The sequence below is a fragment of the Aquarana catesbeiana genome, linkage group LG13 (assembly GCF_042186555.1).
Source record: "Aquarana catesbeiana isolate 2022-GZ linkage group LG13, ASM4218655v1, whole genome shotgun sequence".
Lineage (NCBI taxonomy): Eukaryota > Metazoa > Chordata > Amphibia > Anura > Ranidae > Aquarana > Aquarana catesbeiana.
This window is the reverse complement of record NC_133336.1, coordinates 105,172,662-105,193,964: the sequence shown is the minus strand read 5'-3', so window position 1 is coordinate 105,193,964 and position 21,303 is coordinate 105,172,662. Positions and strand designations below refer to the sequence as shown.

The window sequence follows — 21,303 nt, the reverse complement described above, 5'->3', positions numbered from 1 at the left end:
TGACGAATAGGAGAACCACTTGCCCTTTATACTTTGATAACTGGCTGCAGCAAAACCACCATAAACAGTCTTACTGACTTACACAAATAGGAAACATTTTAAGGCCCGTATAAATACACCTTAGCTGCATCAAAACAAAAGGTGTGCAAAAGATTATGGTTTGCTTTTTTAAAAAAATAAGCTACAGCCTGAAAAGCCTGTGTCCCAACAGCATGCTGCAAAGTGGGATCCTTGTTCTCTGTGCAGAAGCAGTGGTCTCTCTGGAGAGGTCTGACATGCCACCCTACTACGTGAGAGCCAGAGCTCTCCAACCAGCAGGGAGCATGAGCTTTGCTAATGTCAGTGCCAGAGCCCTCCAATCAGCAAGGAGCATTAGCTTTCCTGATTGCAGAGCTGTAGGTTTGACTCAGTAGGAGGTGTGTTGCACCTCTGCAATGAGACCACTGTTTCCCATGGAGAGTAAGGTTCCCACTCAAATTATGCTGACCAGCATCAGGTAATGCTCCTTAGACTGTAGCTGTTTTAGAAACAAAACAAAAGGTAAGATGTTGAAGACCTTTTGGTGTGATGCATTTGGAATGTATTTAAGTCAGCTAAACACTGGGCTTGAACACTAAGGACTTATGGAAACAGTAATCCACAGTATCCAGTTACAAATAATTTTTAGTCTTACTACATAGACTACTGAAATCTAAAATCTAGTCGTTATGGGTATCTGTGCAATCATTGCTTTTTTCCACAATGATATTAAATGAAATTAGGCTTGGATTTGTGGAAAAAAAAACTTTTGGACTGTGGCTGAGGGAGCAAAGTGTATAGTAAACTGGTTTCAAACATTTGCATCTGATGGAAGCAGCTGAAGTTATATCCAAATCCTTATTTTCTGTAAAAACTGAGCTTGGAATCACCCCTCCCACATCTACATTGATTCTTTATATGATAGGTAGAAAGAAATGTCAAGTTTGGCATAAAATATCAGGAGCCTACATCTCTGGATCCATAGATCATTTTCACCAAGGGTACATACTCACATTCATGTTTTTGCCAGTTGAACTGCCAAGGTTTGTGACAGGTTTACTTTAAAGAAGTAACGGCTGCCCTTTGTTTCAATATCTTATATTTTCTTTTTAGTTGCATATATGTCACTTTTTTTTTTTAGATTCCAAAGTGTTGGGATCTGTGTCATGATCCTTGAATAGTGCCTTGACCTAGAGCAAGGAGACCTGCCTCAAAATCCCAAAAAGGCAGGAATACAACAGAGAGAGAATACAGTTTGGACAATACTAACCCCCATGGTAGCATGGAATCTCTGTTATTAGTGGTACATAATACATGTGATATGACCGTATTTCCAAGGATCTAGAAGAACAGGCTTCTCATTCCTCCATTTTGGAGTTCAGCACAGGAAAAGGATGTCATCTGCTAAGTGGCTGCATTTTATCCCCTGCCCTTTCCATCTTTGTTGCATGGTGTATTTGTAGCATGTTTTTAATACATAAATTGCTGGTCAAGGCTAAGTGGGAGTATGAAGCGATTCCAGATGATGATGAACATGGAGGTGCACTGAAATATGGAAGCCAAGAGCCCTTGCTGTAGAAAGCATAAATCAGCTTGTTAAAAAGCAACACCAAGCAGCTTTTAATCAAATGTCAGAGACTGCAGCATTATGCTTTTCCTCTCTCATTAAAAAACACAGCCTCTGAAAGCATTATTGGAGCACTGGAAGAATTGCATCTGCTGTCCTCTACTGCACACCTCACCATCCCTGCTCATTTGTGTACAAAGCAGGCAAGGAATCAATGCCTAAAACTGCACACTTCAGCAGCCTCAGTCATCCCTGTGCAAGGAGGTGGAGGATCACTACACAAACTGTAAATCTCACCCGTCTCCCCAATCTGCATAAAAGGCAGGCAGGGGCTCCCTGCAGAGGCTGCACACCTGACCAGTCTTATGTCTGTGAAGGTTCTCATTTATCCAGGTCATGGTATAGCTAATAGTAGTTAGACCCATTCACCTGGACGTGTAATACAGCAGATGTCCCGTTATCTTGAGAACATTTTGTATCTTATCCAAGTTACAAAACAAGTCCAGTTGACTAATACTACTAGCTCACTACTAGACTTAAAGCTGAATTCCAGGTATGTTACTTTTTTCATGGTTACATTAGTCCAGCATGGACCTAAATGTAAATATGCATGTTCTATACCTGGCTGATCCCTGGGGAAGCAGAGAATCACTGCAGTATCCACCACTGTTACAGTGATCCTCGCTATCTTCCAGGTCCCGTGTCATGCGGCTGAACCCGAAGGATCATTCACTCAGCCTGGGTACCATATAGAGAATACCCTTGTATTTTTCTCAATTAATACAAGGCGTTTTCTCTGACTTAACAGGGTAGAGATCGAGATGTCACAGTCCGCCTCTCCAGCACAACCAATCAGAAAATGCTTTGCATACATTAAGGAAAATCCAAGGAATTCTCCGAATGGCACGTGACCTGGAAGATAGCGAGGATCACTGTAGTAGCAGCAGCTAAGTGTTTCTCCGCTTCCACAGGTAATATCCAAGCAGTGCCAGATTAAACTCTATGGAGGCCTCTAGGCAGCTGAAAGATTGGGGCCCCCCCTTGAAGGTTTCTGGAGGTTTCTCATGCACACGCTCTACTGGGATAACATTGAACTAAGTAGTGTGCAGATGGAGTAGTGTGTAGATGGAGATGACCATCTCTCCTGGACATTACACGTACGTAGGTTGCACCAAAATGTTTTATAAACTGATAGCTGAAAGAAAATGAGCTTTAAAGAGACATACTGTAATGTGAACTTGATGTCTGTAGCTTATATACTTTAAAGTGGTTGCAAACCCGAAAAAAACAACCCCCCCCCAAAAAAAAAACCTGCATCGCATACTAGCTCATTATGAAATACTTACCTTAGATCAAAGCTGTTGCAACGGCCCAACAGACTGCTGTGACCAGCGACATGTTATTTCTGGGTTCGCAGGCTCTGGCGCTGTGATTGCCCGGATCCACAATGATGTGACTCCCGCGCATGCGCGTGGGAGACGCCGGTCTCGGCACGCTGCTGAAGAAACAGCACGAGCAAGCCGTTTCTTCAGTGCGCATGTGCCGATGTTGCCAGCGCAAGTGTATATGGTAAATATATCCTAAACTATGCAGGTTTAGGACATATTTACAGTACATACAGGTAAGCCTTATTATAGGCTTACCTGTAGGTACAAGTGGTGTAACAGGGTTTACAATCACTTTAAAGTGGCTGTAAACTGTTTGTTCTTTTTTTAAAATAACAAACATGTTATACTTACCTGCTCTGTGCAGTGGTTTTGCACAGAGCAGCCCCAATCCTTCATTCTGGAGCCCCCCGCCGGCGCTCCTTGCACCTCACCCCTGCCAAGTGCCCAACACAGCAAGCCGCTTGCTGTGGAGGCATTTGTCCTGGCTCCCTCCCGAGCCCTGCTCTGTGTGTCTATTGACACACACAGCATGACTTGGCCCCATCCCCTTTCCGTCCTCACTGGCTGTAAAAGACAGCAGCGGGAGCCAAGGGCTCCCCTGCTATCTCTGAGCCTATGATGAGGGAAAGAGGAGAGAGGGATGCTGCTTTCGTGCATATTGCTTGATCCAGATCGGGCTCAGGTAAGAATAAGGGGGGTTGGTGGGGGGAGCTGCACTCAAAAGGTTTTTTACCTTAAAGGGGTTGTAAAGGTAAGTGTTTTTTCACCTTAATGCATCCTATGCATTACTCGGGAGCGCGCCCACAAGGTAACCCTCCGGGAGAGCGCTTCTCCCAGGGGATTATCTGAAATGGGGAGGAGCTGAGAGATCGGCTGAGGGACCAGGATTGGGGCCACTCTGTGCAAAACGAGCTGCACAGTGGAGGTAAGTATGATATGTTTGTTATTTTTTTTTAAATAATAATAACTTTAGTGCCACTTTAATGCAGAGAATGCATTACAGTATTTTCTCTATGGAGTTTTTAATGTAAAGTTTCCGTTCCTTTGAGCTAGTACATTTTTTTTATCTTTTGTAAACAAATTAGGAAAGCTTCAATGCAATTTTCCTTCAAAATCCAATAAATATTATTTTGATTCATTTTCCTACTTAAATGGCATGGGGCCCATAGGCCGGTGCCTACTCTACCTATTTGGTAATCTGGCACTGCAGCCAGATATGGAACATGTATACTTACATTGGTCCACACCAAACCACTGTAACTTTGTAAAAAAATCTATACCTGAAATTCAGCTTAACGTTAGCCATCCATGGCTAGGTTTTTCTCATTCAGCCCGCAGGCTGAACAAGAGAAAAGTAATCAATTCTCCCATCCATGCTAAAGAGCATGGATGGAAGAATCCCCACAGCCAGCTATTGTATTCAGGCAGCCGTGGGTAACTAATAGGATGCAGTCACTGTTCAGGTGTAAATTTTGTACTTTTAGGGCCACCCACAGCATTTCAACAGGAACAAGCCATGCATGGCTGGCTTTACCACCCAGCTTCACTAATCAATCTAACAAAGTAGAGGCAATAAAGCATAACAACAAACAAACACAGCATACTGGACTTGGTGATCTGAGCATAAGAGGGGCAGATAAATAGTAAAAAAATTTAACAGCTGTCCAGTCTCACTTATCTATGTCGGACCGAGACAAGGGATCACTGCAGAACAGACCTCACCAGTCCCTCCACAAATTCATGTATAAACAAGTGGGGTCACTACAAGCACTGAGACCGAACCACATTGCAGCCCCACTGATGTGTCTACAAAGGAGGTAAATAATCACTAGACATGTGCACACTGAAATATTTCGTTCGGAATTTCGTTTTCGTCCGAAAAAATAAATGTATTTAGTTACTCCCGAAATTCGTTTTTATTTATTTCATTTTTCGTTAAAAATTGCATTCGTCCGAAAATCCAAATTAAGGTAGAATCTGTCATTGAACGCTTATGGTGTCTGTCGAATCTTCAAAAAAGGTTCGACGGAGCAGCTAAACTGTACGACGCTGTAAAGTTTACCTGCTCCATTGAATCTTCTTAGAACTTTCAACAGACACCATAAGCCAAAGTACGTGTGTACTTAGTTCTAGCTATTTTACTGCTCCTCCTCTTTGGTTACATTCAGCCAATAACATGCATCATCATCATTATTTTTATTTATCTTTTCTCCCCTACGTCGAATCTTTTCTCTCAATGTCGAATCTTTTCTCTCTATGTAGAATAATCTTGGACTAATAGAGTTAAGGTTAGGCACATTCGACCACAGGTTTGATGGACACAGATTGTTAATGTCATCATCATGTCGAATCTCCTATCTATATCGAACTGTTGCAACGAAAATGAAAATAAAGCATTTGTTTATGTCGGATCTTTCGCTTTTCGGATTCTGCACTTTCATTATCGTTTGTTAAAACAATAAGGAAAATACCTGAAATTCGGACGAAAATGCATTCGGACGAAAACAAATGCACATGTCTAATAATCACTGCAGAGCATGCATACATCACTAGCCTCACTTATCACATATAACAGAAGAGCTGCTGTTTTCCAATGCTGTAATAAAACGCCTTCTGAATGCAAGACATTAAACCAAACCAATGCTTAGTGAAGTTGGCAATTGCCGACCCTTTCTTCTAAAAAAAAAAATCTACCTGTCATGCTGATCTAATAGTTTTAATACTTTCAGAATGACAGACCCACAACAAAAAGCACATCAGGAATCCTGACTTGTTCCCGGTATTGCAGTCAGAGGATCAGCATGACTCCAAGACAGCTAGCACTTTCAGAAGGACAGCAGTGACAGTCTGTTATTTTTATTCCACACATTTCATAATGTTTACAGGTCATATTAAACAGTTTTATTGGTTAGCTAATTTGGGTTCAAGCAGTCAGAATGCAAAGTTCAATCTAAGAGGTGTTGGTGCTGAATCATCAAATCAGACAGAACTTTTTTTTTTTTTTTACAGAGTTGACCAGGAAATGACAACACCAAAAGGTAGACACTAGTTTGGTGCTTAGCTACTAATCTAAACCATATCTATATAATTAGCCCATTGGATTTCATTTTAGTATAAAAGAAAGAGGGGAGTTGGACTTTAAATGAAACACGCGGGTGCAATCTGGTAAAGTAATCGATATATAATATCACATTTATTAAATCATATATGTACACATGTTTAATCATGACATAATACAGTTATAAAAGGTAATGGTGATTTATAACACATTGTAAATTCATATATGTACACATGTTACATCATAGCACAATACAATTGTATATAATAGTGATGATTGGTGACCTAAAAACCTCTTTAATCCAACGTATTAACGTTTTTACTTTTTTCAGGATACTATTTAATTTCTTTCCCTCACCTGGTTCTAGTGCCACTGGTATCACTTCTATGGATTACAGCTTTTGCTATAGTTGGCTTATTGCCGTGGACCATACTGCCACAGCTCCCGGAGATGATGCCCCCCTGTGTACCTTCAGCTCTTGGTTCCACATTTTGAACTCCTAGTTGATTTGTAAGTAATAATAGGGGGTGTCTTCCCCTCCCCCCTCTTTTTGGCCAAACATTCAAACATATTGGCATTTACATATTTATTTGTACATATATTTATATGCACCTCGCATCTGCTCCCGATGAGTAAAGGGAATTCATGAAATGTGTAGAGCTCTTTTGGATAATCATGTGCTTATTATCAGATCCTTTCTATTCATTTTTGCAATTATGATCCATCTTTATGTTGATGTTGTTGATGTTGTATTAAAGAGGTTTTTAGGTCACAAATTAACACTATTAAACACAATTGTATTGTGCTATGATGATTACCTTTTATAACTGTATTATGTCATGATCAAACATGTGAACATATATGAATTAATAAATGTGATATTATATATTGATTATTTAACCAGATTGCAGCCACATATTTCATTTAACGTGCCAACTCCCCTCTTTCTTTTATCTTGCAATAGGGATGGAGGCACATGTCGTTGCCTCATTTAAAGTCCCCCAAAAAAACCTTTTCTTCATTTTAGTATAGCTCTTTATCAACCTCCAACATGAAAGGAAAGCTGTCACCAGGAAAAGAGGACATTTTATCATGCAGCAGTTCACACTTAGTCACATTCTACTACCAGTTCTGTCAATTTTTGGAATATTGTTACAATCTAAATAAAACTGTCAATGGTGCAGCCATGTTGATGTTAATTATTAAAACCAGGCAGCACAGTGGCTAAGTGGTTAGCACTTCTGTCTGACAGCACTAGGGTCATTGGTTCAAATTCCAACCATGGCACTACCTGAATTTAGTTTTCATGTTCTCCCTGTGCCTGCATAAGTTTCTACAGGGTACTCTGGTTTCCTCATACACTCCAAAGACATGCTGGTAGGTTAATTGGCTCCTGTCTAAATGGGCCCTAGTATATTTATTAATGTAAGTTAGGGACTTATATGAATATACAATATATATGTATAACATTATGTAACATATATATGCTAGTTCCTGCTTAACTACCTGATACAGTGTTGGAGAATTATAGAGACCCTTATCGCTGATTATTCACTGTTGATTAGTCTGCAATGCCAGCAAGAATTCAATACGTACAATGTGATTACAGTGTTGCAGTCTGCTCAGCACAGGGATCCTGTTTTATATGTAACATAGTTTCTTTATTATATATCTATTGGCTCCTGTTGCTTGGTTTTCATATAGCGTACAATAGTTACTGGTTGTTAACAAGAAAGCATTAACTTGTACATATTTTCTCAGCATTCTGCTATATTCGGTGCATTATAAAGTATAAAGCTCAACTTACCAGTTATTTACTTGCAATATAGTCAGTCCTGTATCTTGTGCTAACTGTTTCTTCTGTTCTTCTGATGGGTATGGATGCTGCAATGAAAGAAACACAAACCTTTAGGCGCCTATTGACACACAGTTAATTAGAATGTGAGTGTATGCATGTGCATCAGTTATTAAAGTGCATGCAGACCTTAACAATGAACATTTTTGATCCCTTTTGGTCTGTTAACTATACCATTGAAAGCATTTTGTCAAATTCGATGAGTCCAAAAAATACCTGTTGATCCTTTAAAGGGGTTGTAAAGTTATTTATTTTTTTTTTTTTAAATAACAAACATGTTATACTTACCTTCACTGTGCAGCTCGTTCTGCACAGAGTGGCCCCGAACCTGGTCTTCTGGGGTCCCTCGGCGGCTGTTTCAGCTCCTCCCCGCAAGCATTTACCACCTTCATGCGAGCTCCCTCGCACGGTGGTGAGTACTTGCGGGCGCGCTCCCGTGATACAGTCGACGGCTATAGCAGCTCGCTGTATCACTCGGCCCCGCCCCCCGGCGCGCCGCGTCATCGGATGTGATTGACAGCAGCGCGAGCCAATGGCTGCGCTGCTTTCAATCCATCCACTGCTGCCAATCAGCGACCAGGCTGAGCTGCAATGAAGCTGACGAGGACGAGGAGCGAAGATTCGAGGCGTCAGGTAAGTAAAACGGGGGGCCTGGGGGCGGCGGTACTGTCAAAAGTTTTTTCACCTTAATGCATAGAATGCATTAAGGTGAAAAAATTTTTACCTTTACAACCCCTTTAAGGGCTTGTTCACACTAGCAGTTGGGGGGCAGCAATGATTTTTGGCCGGGACCTGCTTATCGGCTGTGTCCAATCAACACAGGACTCTGTACAGAGGGAATGATCTCTCTTTTTCTTATCCCTGCAAAGCAGGGATAAGAAACAAAGAGATATTTAGCAAAAAGCAGTACACATTACACATATCACACATTGTTGGCACACATTTAACCCCTTGATTACCTGCAATGTTAACCCTTTCCCAGCTAGTGTCATTAGTACAGTGACAGTGTGTTTTATTATCACTGATCAATGTATAAATGTCACTGGTAATGTCAGTGTCAGCCAGTTTTTACAAAGTGTCAGTTAGTTTCAGATTGCCCACTCCACTATCACAGTCCCACTATAAGTCAATAATCACCGCAATTACTAGTATTAAAGAAAAAAAAAAAAAAAAAAAAGATCCAGTATGTATACCATCATTTGTAGATGCTATAACTTTTGCACAAACCAATTAATTTACACTTATTCAAACTTTTTTTTTAACCAAAGATTGTAGAAGAATATATTTTGGCCTAAATTTATAAAGAAATTAGTTTTTTTTTAATTTTTTTATCTGATATTTTTTTTAGCAGAAAATAGAAAATATTGTTTTTTTTCCAAAAATGTTTTTTTTTGTTTGTTTATATAATAAAACAAACAAACAAACAAAAAAAAGTGGTGATCAAATACCAGCAAAAGAAAGCTGTATTTGTGTGAAAAAAATGATATTAATTTCATGCGGGTACAAAGTTGCCTGACTGTGCAATTGCCAGTTAAAGTAGCGCATTGCAAAAAATGCCCTGGTCATGAAAGGGGTAAAGTGTTCCAGAGCTCAGGTGGTTAATAACTATCTGTGCTCTCTGCCTGGGTTGTACTCTCATCAATTACAATGTTTCCAATTATCCTTGGGGACTATAGAACCCTTCCATTCTATATTATGGAGAAGGAGAGAAGGTTATTGTAGCCGTGACCTAGGGTGACAATGCTGCTTCTCTATAGATACAGTATAGTAAGTGAGCCTTGCAACCCTAGGACAGGAACTATGTTGCTGGCAGGATCACCGGATGTATATAAAAGAAAAAAAAACATGAAAAGATGAAACAAATGCAGCCATCGTATCCAGCCATGGTAAGCTGCAGTCTACTATTCTCTCAGTACATATTACTTTCATGTTATTATCTGAATTAGAACACGGTTTGTAGGAGTTTAGTTGATGAATGCTATATATAGCAATATTTCTTTCTACACCTTTTACTCATAATGAGTCAGAAACAAATGCATTAACAAATATTTGCATATCCACACTGGTATTTTGTTCCTCCATTTATCAGCGTATTAAGAACTGTTTCCTCATTTCCTGAAAATCCCGCACCCCCCCCCCCCCCCCAGCCCAAGAAAAAATGTCTCCAAAGTTCATGTAGTAAGCTGATTTTATAGAGGGCTCAAAAGTTTTGTTGCATGAAAAATGATCGTACTTTTGCTTGTTCTGCACATTGCTGTATGCTCATTGCCCTGTGTGGAAAGAAACACAGGCAGCACAAAGACAAGCCATAAATCAGCGTTCAGAAAGTGGAGCAGTCAGTCTCCTTACTGCTCCTATGACATGGTTCTGTGAAAGGGCACTGAAGTCCCATCCCTTGTGTTTGAACTGTACTGTTTACACAGGCTGGAATGCTCCATTGCCAATACATTAGCCCAAGTCGAACAATAAATATCATCCATTCAGCACCGAGCAAACTTTTTCCGCTTCCATGAAGGAATTAGCAAAGATGGGCTTGGAGAGCAGCAATGCAATGGGTAATACAGCCCCCCTTTCTACAACATAACCGGATAGGAACTAAACCAACAGCTTATTGTTTTTGTGCCAAATGCATAGATATTGGGGCTTTGAGAAAAGAAAAAGACGCTAGGATGCAATTTGCGATGCAGAGCTGAGTGTAATAGTATATAATTGTGGCTAATGATACAGAAGAGTCCCTGCCTGCTATAACTGGCAGTTTTCACTCTATGCCAGGCTCTTCGGGCACCTCACACTGGCACCAGACAGGGTTAATTCTGTTTGTGTGTATACTACCGGCTTGTAATATTCTGCAAATGTTAACACAGAAAGATGATAATGCCGAGTTAATATGGGTTAAGGATAAAATGAAAATACATTTTTCTGATTGCTGGGTGCTGACAATTTTTTGGCTTCCTCAGCAGCCTGTCTATTGAATCCAAGTAATTACACCCAGGCTTTTCCCTTGTCTGCCCCCTCTCTGCTCCTCCTCTCCGCCTGCCCATGCTGCTAATGACCTCCTCATGGTTATCAAAACCACTAATAGTCTTGGGCTCAGGCAAGAGCAAGAGTAGGGTATACTGGGAAGCTCTGGGTAATTTGCATGGGGTATATAGAGTATGCTCACACTCTCTGCTCCCCATCAGTGCCTGACTGTCAGGGGCTGTGAACAGCCTGTGTGATAAATGCTACCTCTAACCCACATCCTTCTCCCAACAATGGCACTGCCACCTATTCTCCTGGCAGTAATGGAGATAATGAATAAGCTCTGACGAGAAGCTCTGCTCATCACCATCCCAGGGTGGCTGGGAACAGAGAGCCTCCAACTGCATGGAAAAAAAGGATCCTTAATTGGCTGAAAACATCATTTAGGAAAGGGGGGCAGTATGTTAATTTCACCCACTGACACTGTGCAAAGCTGTTAACTAGTTCTGCGCTCCACAATGTGGCCCTCTGCTTGATTCTCTTTTTAATCCCTTTGATGCAGCTCGCTCCTTAGTAGCAGCTTTAGAGACTTATTTGGCCTGTACTTTGTGCCCTACACAGAATGAACAGTGACACAGAGGAGGAATCGATGGCAAATTGATTACAGGCGCTGCCCCTACTGGTGCTCCATGACATTATGATTATGGCGAGCACCAGGGTTTACACTGCATCGTACACACACACAAAATAAAATATTTTATAGGTTCGTAAACAGAACAGACCATGTTCGCTGGATAGATACAAGATTTCTTCTACTAGATGTGACTGCAGCTTCACTTTGGACACTAATGAATAAATGAAAACACATCCGTGCATTCTTATGATTTATTATACACCATTAATACTGTAATTTCATAAAAATATAAAGCAATTTTACAAAGCCTATTTACCCAAGAATACCCTCATTTGATCCACTAGAAAAGAAGAAGATAGGTCTGATGTGACCTTCATTCTGGTATGATTGCAGGTTTGATCCAACCAGGATATGTTAGCCTGATGGTTAAAGCCCTGACTGTTTTAGCCCATTAGCTCTCCAAACTTCATTTCCAATTCACACCCATGTAATTCCCAAGTAAAGCTAGAGGTGCACTAAAATGAGTGTAATCTTAAAGGATAAGTTCACCTTTCTAAAAAAAAATTAAATAAATGCACCTCTTTTTGCAGGTAAAAAAACGTGCATTTTTTTTTTTTTTATTAGGAGCCTGTAAAGCATTGCACAGATAATCAGCAGATAGCAGGTGCAATCTCAGGCTCCTGCAGACTGGCAGTGTAGCTATCTGCCCGTACCCATGACAGCGGGTGTGGGGAGAAGATCCCTGGCCCGCTGTCACAATTTGAAGGACGATCGGGGAGAGGCTGCAGGAACGAGAACATGTTACATGTTCCACCCTAATGGCTCGTGCACACTAACATTCTTTCAAACAACATTCAAATGTTCTGAGAATTTTTGTAAGAGTTTAATTCTTCTAGTGTATACCCAGCTTTAGACTTCCTCTGCTGACATTCCACCTATACAGTATATGCCACCTCAGATTTTCCAAACCTCTATACTTCCAGTCACGTAAATAAGATTTAATCCCCCAAAAATTAGGCCATTTTGAAAGGTATTCTCCTTCAAATCATCATTTTATGTGTCCCTTGTTCTTGAGCACTCCAGAGGACATTCATTCAGTGACTACACACATTTTAGGTGTAGAGTCACTGATCCTGCTGTTGTAAAAGTAAAACTATTTCTATAAAAACTACTGAAACTGATTAGGAAAATGATTTAATTTCCTAACACGTTGCATTTATAAGTAGATATCAACACCATAGCCAAGGCCTTTATTAAAAGGAAACCTGTCAAAAGTTTGCCATTGCTGATCTTCTTTGAAAAATACTAGAAAAACTTCTGGCTGCAATTATTTGTCTCCTGGAACGAACATGCAGCAAATGAAGTCTGGATCAGCATAGTCCTTCCTGAGTCAGTCATTCATAAAGTACAGAAGTGAATTGAATTAGCATGACAGCCAGGCAGAAAGCATTTTCATAAGTTGGTCTATGGTGGCTCCCACCATATTTCTCCCATACTATGTATACTTTAGGAAGGGAAAGGAGAATAAACAAAGGGCTATAGGCCATAACAAGCGATCAGAAATCCTCTTTCACAATTGCCCTGAATGCTGGAATCTTATAATTACTATGAAATGTCAAGGAGACCAAAGAAGTCCAAGAAATATTGCCACTAAGTTAAAGTCTACGTGGTTTAGTCCATATATATATTTTTCCCCCTGTGGTCAGATTTTTTCATCTTTATCACACTGTGGACACACTGCAACTACAGAGAGAGCCTGGAGAGGAAACCAGGGAGCACACCGGCCTGCCTGTTCACACTCGTTCATTCAGAAGACGTGGACCAGACACTGATGTTTAAAATGCTTTGTATAAAAAATAAAAATAGTATTTTATTTACCTCCTAGATGATGGGAAGACGATGATTTGTACATTACTGTAAACTTATTGTTTATGCTACATTCTGAAGGAAACCTGTAACATTTTCTGCCCACAGGATAATCCAAGCAACCTGTACTGAATCTGATATTTTATCTGGGCTTTACTGCTGCTTTTTATTCCTTCTATACCAGAATCTGCCATACAGCAAAATAAAAATCCCACTTAATCTTTACTGCTGAATAGATATTTAGGGTTCATTCAAACTGGCCTGAATGCTAAATTGTGTGCAAGCTGGTGTATGTAGTGTAGGGGTGGAGCGATGCTTTGTTATAATACATTGAACAGTTTACTATTTGTTTTTCAACCTTATGGAAGTGTCACAAAATGACACTTTATTCAGGTGTATGCACCGCAGCATGTTGCAACATGCAGCAGTGGTAAATTGCGCCACACAGCAGTGGTAGGTTACGCCATACATAAATGTAGACATGGCACATTTTTATGTAGCACACCTCAACATAGCCTTGCAGTGTGAACAGAGCACAAAGAAAACAAATTGTTTTTTGTGGCCCCTTGCATTGAGTTTGCATTGATTTATGAAGACTCAATGCAGCTCAGGGGGCATGGTGTGCCCTAAAAAGAGTAGAAAAAAACATAAATTTGGCCGTGTGAGCACCTTTTCCTTTGGTTATCAATAAACCCGCTGTCACTCTATGATGGACATAAAGCCATCTCCATTAGATGACACTGAGCCTAATAAACAGAACATATATGCTAGAAAGTAGATGCTACCTGGATAACTAATCAGATCCTCTTCCAAAACTAGAAAAATGACAGATAGACCTAACCGGTTTCTCTTTTAGAAAATGTTTATAATTTTTCAATATAAATACCAATAAAACGCTAAACCGACACTATTAAAAGCAAGTTTGAAATGAGCAGCTTGATCCTGAGAACAGATATCTATCATTACATACATAGTGTGCTTAGCCCAGGGGCTTTAACCTGTAGGTCGGGGATTAAAAATGCTGATTGCCAAATCAGTTTTGATGACTTCCCAGTGCGCTCTCTTGGCAAACCTACTATATGCTAATAACTAGCACACAAATTATATTTTAAATAGAAACTTTTTTCTACTCATCAGACTCCAATATCCTACTGGTATTTTTTTTTTTAAAGAGTACTGAGAGAAATGTATTGGCTGCAATAGGTGTCCTCCTGCCAAAATATTAGTTTGCCTGTCTGCCTTGTTTTTCTGAATCACTGACCTGGAACAAGCTACCAGCAGTAAAGTCAGAAACGGAACCTGCATATTCTTTCCGTGTTAGTAATTCAGAATGTACTGAAGGCCCTGGCTCAACATGACAGCCAGACAACTAGCATTTTCAGAAGGAAATGTCAGCAGTGGAAGCCTATATATATCTCCCACCACAAGTGAATTACTATTGAAGGTGAACAAACCTTATTCAGTTGGTTAAGCTGAAAATATTAACTAGTTGCATCATCATTTGTATCATAAGCACTTAATTATAACATGTCCCGACTCTACATGATACAATATGGTAAACCAAGGGTAAACAACCCAAAACGTAAGATGTACTTATGTAGTTTTTTAATGTTGTTGGTAATGTGGCATTCAAAGGGTTAATTATACATGCACCTGCGTGAGGGATTCATGAAAAGTGCTGGTATGGGAGGCCACATGATCTAATAGAGACTATGATACGAAATATGGCAACACACGATCAGCATGGGCGTAATTAAAATAATGAAATTAATTAACAATATAATGCACTCTGAGGGAAGCATCTCCACGCACAGAGGTATATGGATTAAACAAGTTTTAAATATTTAGCAGGAAACCATCTGCTGTATTCTGGTTTGTTCTTCAGAAATTTAAATAAATAGTTGTATGTATAAATCTCAGTGCAGGTCCAATGTCATTGAGTTAGTTATATCAATCTCTCTACATGGGTGTATTTTTGCAGACACCTTGGCTCCATGTCAAGAGACTTTTACAGCCACCCTAATCAGAAGACACATTCTACTTTCCTGACCATTGGGTTTTATATATGAAAACTGTAGAAACGAAAAAATATTTTCGTTTAAACTAAATAAACTGTTTTTTTTTTTTCAATCCTTAATGATATAATGCACACATTTGAATGGATTTGGACCTCATGGATCAACTATTACTTACCTAAAGATTTTTGACCACTTACTGCTGACTCTGACATATCTATTCATGTGGTATGCCAAACCAATAGGATAGCCAGAAACCTGAAACTACTCCTGGTTACCCTATTTCCCTCCCTAGAACCTTCTCAAGACCTCCCCTCTCTTTCGTCTCCATACTTTCTCTCTTATCCGCTTTCCTTCTGTGATAGCTGAGTGACTTTGGAGCCCCTTATGGGTTGAGCATATGCTCAAACCACGCCATCTCGTCCTTATCTACTTCCATTCAGTCTCAATTACTTAGTTGGCCATGTGACTCACATCTGACCACCCTCAGCTACAAGACTTCATATCCTATGAATGTGGGTCATGTTCTGTTGAGTACATCCCAAGAAGGTAGCAAGATATTTTTTGTAGATTGGGTCTTACAGCTACATTGTTCTGTATAATTCACTTTTCTGTTAATGCACCTGGAATACCATATGTTCAAAAAAGAAATTCCCACTGTATGTTAGAAAACTTCTTGAAATAGAAATCTGTAGTATTGGAAGAGCAAAAGTTCTACCCATACTAACCAATCATTTCACTGATTTCGGATTCTGCAATAACTGTTTTGATCTGACTGCTGTGGAAAACAACTTAAATGTCTTCCCCTTTTATACATGAAATTCTTACACTTATATTGTTAGTTTGAAAACCTTGCTCCATCTCACAATAAAGAATGACTCTATACACACTGAGGGGAATTTATCAAAACTGTAGCAGCCAGAATCTGAAGCCGCTGTGCATGTCAACCAATCATCTTCTATCTTCAACATGTTCAGTTAAGCTTTGAAAATGAAAAATAGAAACTTACTGGCTGGCACGCACAACTGCTCCAGTTTTGATAAGTTCCCCCCATTGTTTTTGTTAACATTTATTTCTGATTCTGACTGTAATTACTAGGCAGAAAATCAATTGTCTGAGGGAAAAATCACTCCTTCCATACATTTTAATCTAAATATTTCTATTCTCAAAAAATAAGGGTTTTGTTGAGTTTTTATGTTTTTTCAACAGTCCTTCAAGTTGGCCATGTTTTCAGTTTTGTAGCCCCTTCAGTGTCATGTGCTATGCTCATTTCATGTTGTCTTGTAGAAATACAAGTGTGTTACCAAAAGAAGAATGCAAGGATAGAATTGTTCCCATGGAAAATAAATGGAATATAAAAAAATAAATGCTGTGCAAGTCTTCATTAATAACAGAGTTATTTTTGCTCTTTTTCTTCATACTTGGTTTGTATAATCCTTTACTAGCCCGGAAATGGTAACCGCCATAACTGAAAGATGCAACAAGAGCATGGAGGTTAAGCCATTATCGGATCCCAGGAGTTGCGTTATCACACAGCAGTGCTGTAATGCCTCAGTACCTTTGCGGGAACATGCTCTTTTAAAAGCTCATTACTAGAAACCTGCCTTCCCTCTAGAGCATTATGTGTCCAGCAGGCCTCACTTTAAGCATCTCAAACATTCAATGTCAGATCATTGGAGAAACTGCTCTGTTACCTGTGCCTTTTCTAGTGCCAATATTATTTCATTTAATGCCCCATTTAGATGATTTCCAGCAGCCTGTGAAGAGATTGTGAAGTACAGTGATACGTCCATCGTTGTCCTTAATTGATTATACTGTATACCAAGTCTGTAATGGACTCACAGCTAATATCATGCATGATTTATCAGTCTGGCATGTACTAACACTTCTAAAGGCAGAATCTTGCATGCCTTTGTCATACTTGATATCCACAGACAGTCCCAGGTTTTGGTTCTTGAAATATTTGTTTGTGGAAATCTCCTTTGTTTTATTTGCTGATGGACCATATTCATATTATCCTTATTGTTGAGCAATTCTGTGTTTTAATATATACAATATATAATAATCTGGGCTTTTTAAATGAAAGGATATGTGTACTTTTATATAGAAAATAGCCTTTCATGGTCTCCTTATCAAATAGACTTCAGATGGAGGAATATCCAGTATCTTACTATCCTATCTGCCTAGGGTTGGAGCAAACCTCGGGTACTCTTTATGCCTGATGCATGCATGATGGTTTGATGGGAAAGCTACCCTTTAACAATTATTTAATGTCAATATTTAAAATTGAAAAAGTTAAATTCATTGCAAAAAATATAATTTACCATGATCTGCCACAGTTTTGCATTTGACAGTCTTCACTACACTAATTAGCAGCAGTGTGCTGGTAAATTATGTTAAAGAAGTTCTATGGTCACAGCACACACTTTCATTTTATAACATCAGCATTATACTATCAATATAAACAATACAGTAGTTACATTTGACAATCTAATATAAGACTACATGAAAAATCTGCTTTTATGTTTTAGGTGCTGCCTTTCCACTGGCTATCTCTTTATACAACATCCTGTATTCCCTGCATGCTTTGCAGCTTATCCTCCTCTTCTCCTGTGTACTTTTGAATTCCAAACACTACATATCCCATGGTACCTTGCTGCGTGCAAGCAGTGTTTCCTGTACTGACTCTGCATCCTAAAACTCCTCCTCTCAAAAGACAGGCTCTGTGAAATGTGTGACACAGCAGTGCCTACTCACAGGGCATAATGAATACAGGTAACAGACGTCAAGGAAATAAATGTGTGGGAATTTTCACAGAGTAAGATTATAAACTTAAAAATCATTCAAGTTGATAGGAGTAGACTAAAAATAACCAAAATGCAACACGGAGATGAATATACAATTAAAATTTTGGCCATAGATACACTATATATGGTACAATCTACTACATAGGATATACAGTATCTAAAAAAAGTGAGTACACCCCTCACATTTTTGTAAATATTTTATTACAGTATATATTTTCATGTGACAACACTGAAGAAATTACACTTTGCTACAATGTAAAGTAGCAAGTGTACAGCTTGTATAACAGTGTAAATGTGCTGTCCCCTCAACACATAGCCATTAATGTCTAAACCGCTGGCAACAAAAGTAAGTACACTCCTAAGTAAAAAATGTCCAAATTGGGCCCAATTACCCATTTTCACTCCCCTGTGTCATGTGACTTGTTAGTGTTACAAGGTCTCAGGTGTGAATGGGGAGCAGGTGTGTTAAATTTGGTGTTATCGCTCTCACTCTCTCATACTGGTCACTGGAAGTTCAATATGGCACCTCATGCCCATGAACTCTCTGAGTATCTGAAAAAAAGAATTGTTGCTCTCAGAGGCGTAGCTTGAAGCTTGTGGGCCCTGATGCAAAAATTAACCTAGGCCCCCCACCCCCTACTAGTATTCAGGGTGAAGGGGGTGGTCAGGGGCTTTGGGGGGGGGGGGCGCAACATAGATATAGGTGAGAAAAGCCATGTGACACAAAATCTGGAGCCTGCGGACCCTCGGGGGCTCCTCAGGAGGTGTTAAGAGATTTGGTGTAGCAATTTCTGAAGGTTTCTCTGTCAGCATTGGCCGTGTTGGGAGAAGGTCACTTACCAGAGATGTGTGTCTTTTCCCTAGTTGTCAGGGAAGTGGGGTAAGCACTCTCCGAGTGGGGGGGGGGCAGAGAATCCCAGCTGGTGACTAGGAAACACTGAGCAGTGTCTATCCCTCACCAGTGACATCGGTCGCATCATGGCTACAGGATGGCACTCTCCTCCTCTTAACTCGCTGAGCTTGGTTACCATTCTATGTTGCCAGACACTTCCCCATCCTGGACTTTTCTCACCCCGTTCTACTCTCCATTCAGGAAATGGCTCACAGCTTCTTCCCAGCCAATGAGAACAGAGGGGTGTGGACTATTGAAGGCAAAGTGGAAGCCCAGTACTGGAGCATGACTGTGGGGCCCTAGGCCAGATTGGAGCTGAACTTTGTTGACGATATGATACTATGACAGTGAGGCTGCAGGGGCCCCCTGGAGCTAGGGGCAGGGTTGCGATTGTGACCCCTGCAACCCCTAATGCTACACCCATGGTTGCTCTACATAAAGATGGCCTAGGCTATAAGAAGATTACCAAAACCCTGAAACTGAGCTGCAGCATGGTGGCCAAGACCATACAGCGGTTTACCAGGACAGGTTCCACTCAGAACAGGCATCGCCATGGTCGACCAAAGAAGTTGAGTGCATGTGCTCAGCATCATATCCAGAGGTTGTCTTTGGGAAATAGATGTATAAGTGCTGCCAGCATTGCTGTAGAGGTGGTGGGGGGTCAGCCTGTCAGTGCTCAGACCCGCACACTGCATCAAATTGGTCTGCATGGCTGTCACCCCAGAAGGAAGCCTCTTCTAAAGATGATGCACAAGAAAGCCCGCAAACAGTTTGCTGAAGACAAGCAGACTAAGGACATGGATTACTGGAACCATGTCCTGTGGTCTGATGAGACCATGATAAACTTATTTGGTTCAGATGGTGTCAAGCATGTGTGGCGGCAACCAGGTGAGGAGTAAAAAGACAAGTGTGTTTTGTCTACATTCAAGCATGGTGGTGGGAGTGTCATGGTCTGGGGCTGCATGAGTGCTGTCAGCACTGGAGAGCTACAGTTCATTGAGGGAACCATGAATGCCAACATATCCTTTGACATACTGAAGCAGAGTAGGATCCCCTCCCTTTGGAGACTGGGCCACAGGGCAGTATTCCAACATGATAACAACCTGAAACATACCTCCAAGACGACCACTGTCTTGCTTAAGAAGCTGAGGGTAAAGGTGATGGACTGGCCAAGCATGTCTCCAGACCTAAACCCTATTCAGCATCTGTGGGGCATCCTCAAACGGAAGGCAGAGGACAGCAAGGTCTCTAACATCCACCAGCTCCGTGATGTCATCATGGAGTAGTGGAAGAGGAGTCCAGTGGCAGCCTGTGAAGCACTGGTGAACTCCATGTCCAAGAGGGTTAAGGCAGTGCTGGAAAATAATGGTGGCCACACAAAATATTGACACTTTGGGCCCAATTTGGACATTTTCACTTAGGAGTGTACTGACTTTTGTGGCCAGTGGTTTAGACATTAATGGCTGTGTGTTGAGTTATTTTGAGGGGACAGCAAATTTACACTGTTATACAAGCTGTACACTCACTACTTTACATTGTAGCAAAGTGTCATTTCTTCAGTGTTGTCACATGAAACGATATAATAAAATATTTACAAAAATGTGAGGGGTGTACTCACTTTTGTGAGATACTGTATCTAGTCATTTTGTTTTATCTAATGCACATGTATCCATATACTTTGGCTTTAGAAGAATAGTTGGGTCAAAATGTTGCAATCTCCTCTTTCTCTGCTGTCAGGGTTTGTAGGTCAGAAGTGTTTTAAGTGGAAGAACATGTTCTGTTGGTAAGAGGAGTGTCCCTCTGCTGCACAATGAATATCTGAGCGGTCTGGTCTGAATGCAAACATTATGCTTGTTTGTATTTGTGAATTAAATGGCACCAGGTTGCATTAAATGTCACTTGATCTTTGAACTGGTTCTTGCAGCTAACCAAGTTTGGGAGTTCATTAGGCTGAGAGATATGGATGATAGAAATGTGAGCTGGAAGCTGGGGAGTCCCTAAGGAGGACTCACTAGAACAGCAGGGACCAGGCAGACTGGTGCACTACCACTAGCTCACTGAAAGCAGTATGCATGCTCTGCACAATCAGAGCTGCACAGAAGAATAATATCCTGCTCTCTGATTAGCACTTGCTATCTTGTGAACTGTTCCACCAAGTCTGCTTTGCAAAAACCCATATGCTCTACAAACTGAAATACCCAAGGACCTGTGTATAAGGACAGAATAAAAGAAAAGTCGCAAA

General features: G+C 40.5%; 1 protein-coding gene across 4 annotated transcripts in view; it reads right to left on the bottom strand.

The window, feature by feature from the left end:
- The window catches only part of MEIS2 (Meis homeobox 2), a 214,330-nt gene that overhangs the window by 55,571 nt on the left and 137,456 nt on the right, over positions 1-21,303 (bottom strand). For all 4 annotated transcript variants that reach the window (XM_073609148.1, XM_073609150.1, XM_073609146.1 and 1 more), the window contains exon 9: positions 7,839-7,915. In XM_073609148.1, coding sequence (XP_073465249.1) covers positions 7,839-7,915 — 77 coding nt within the window. The remainder of the gene's footprint in view (positions 1-7,838; positions 7,916-21,303) is intronic.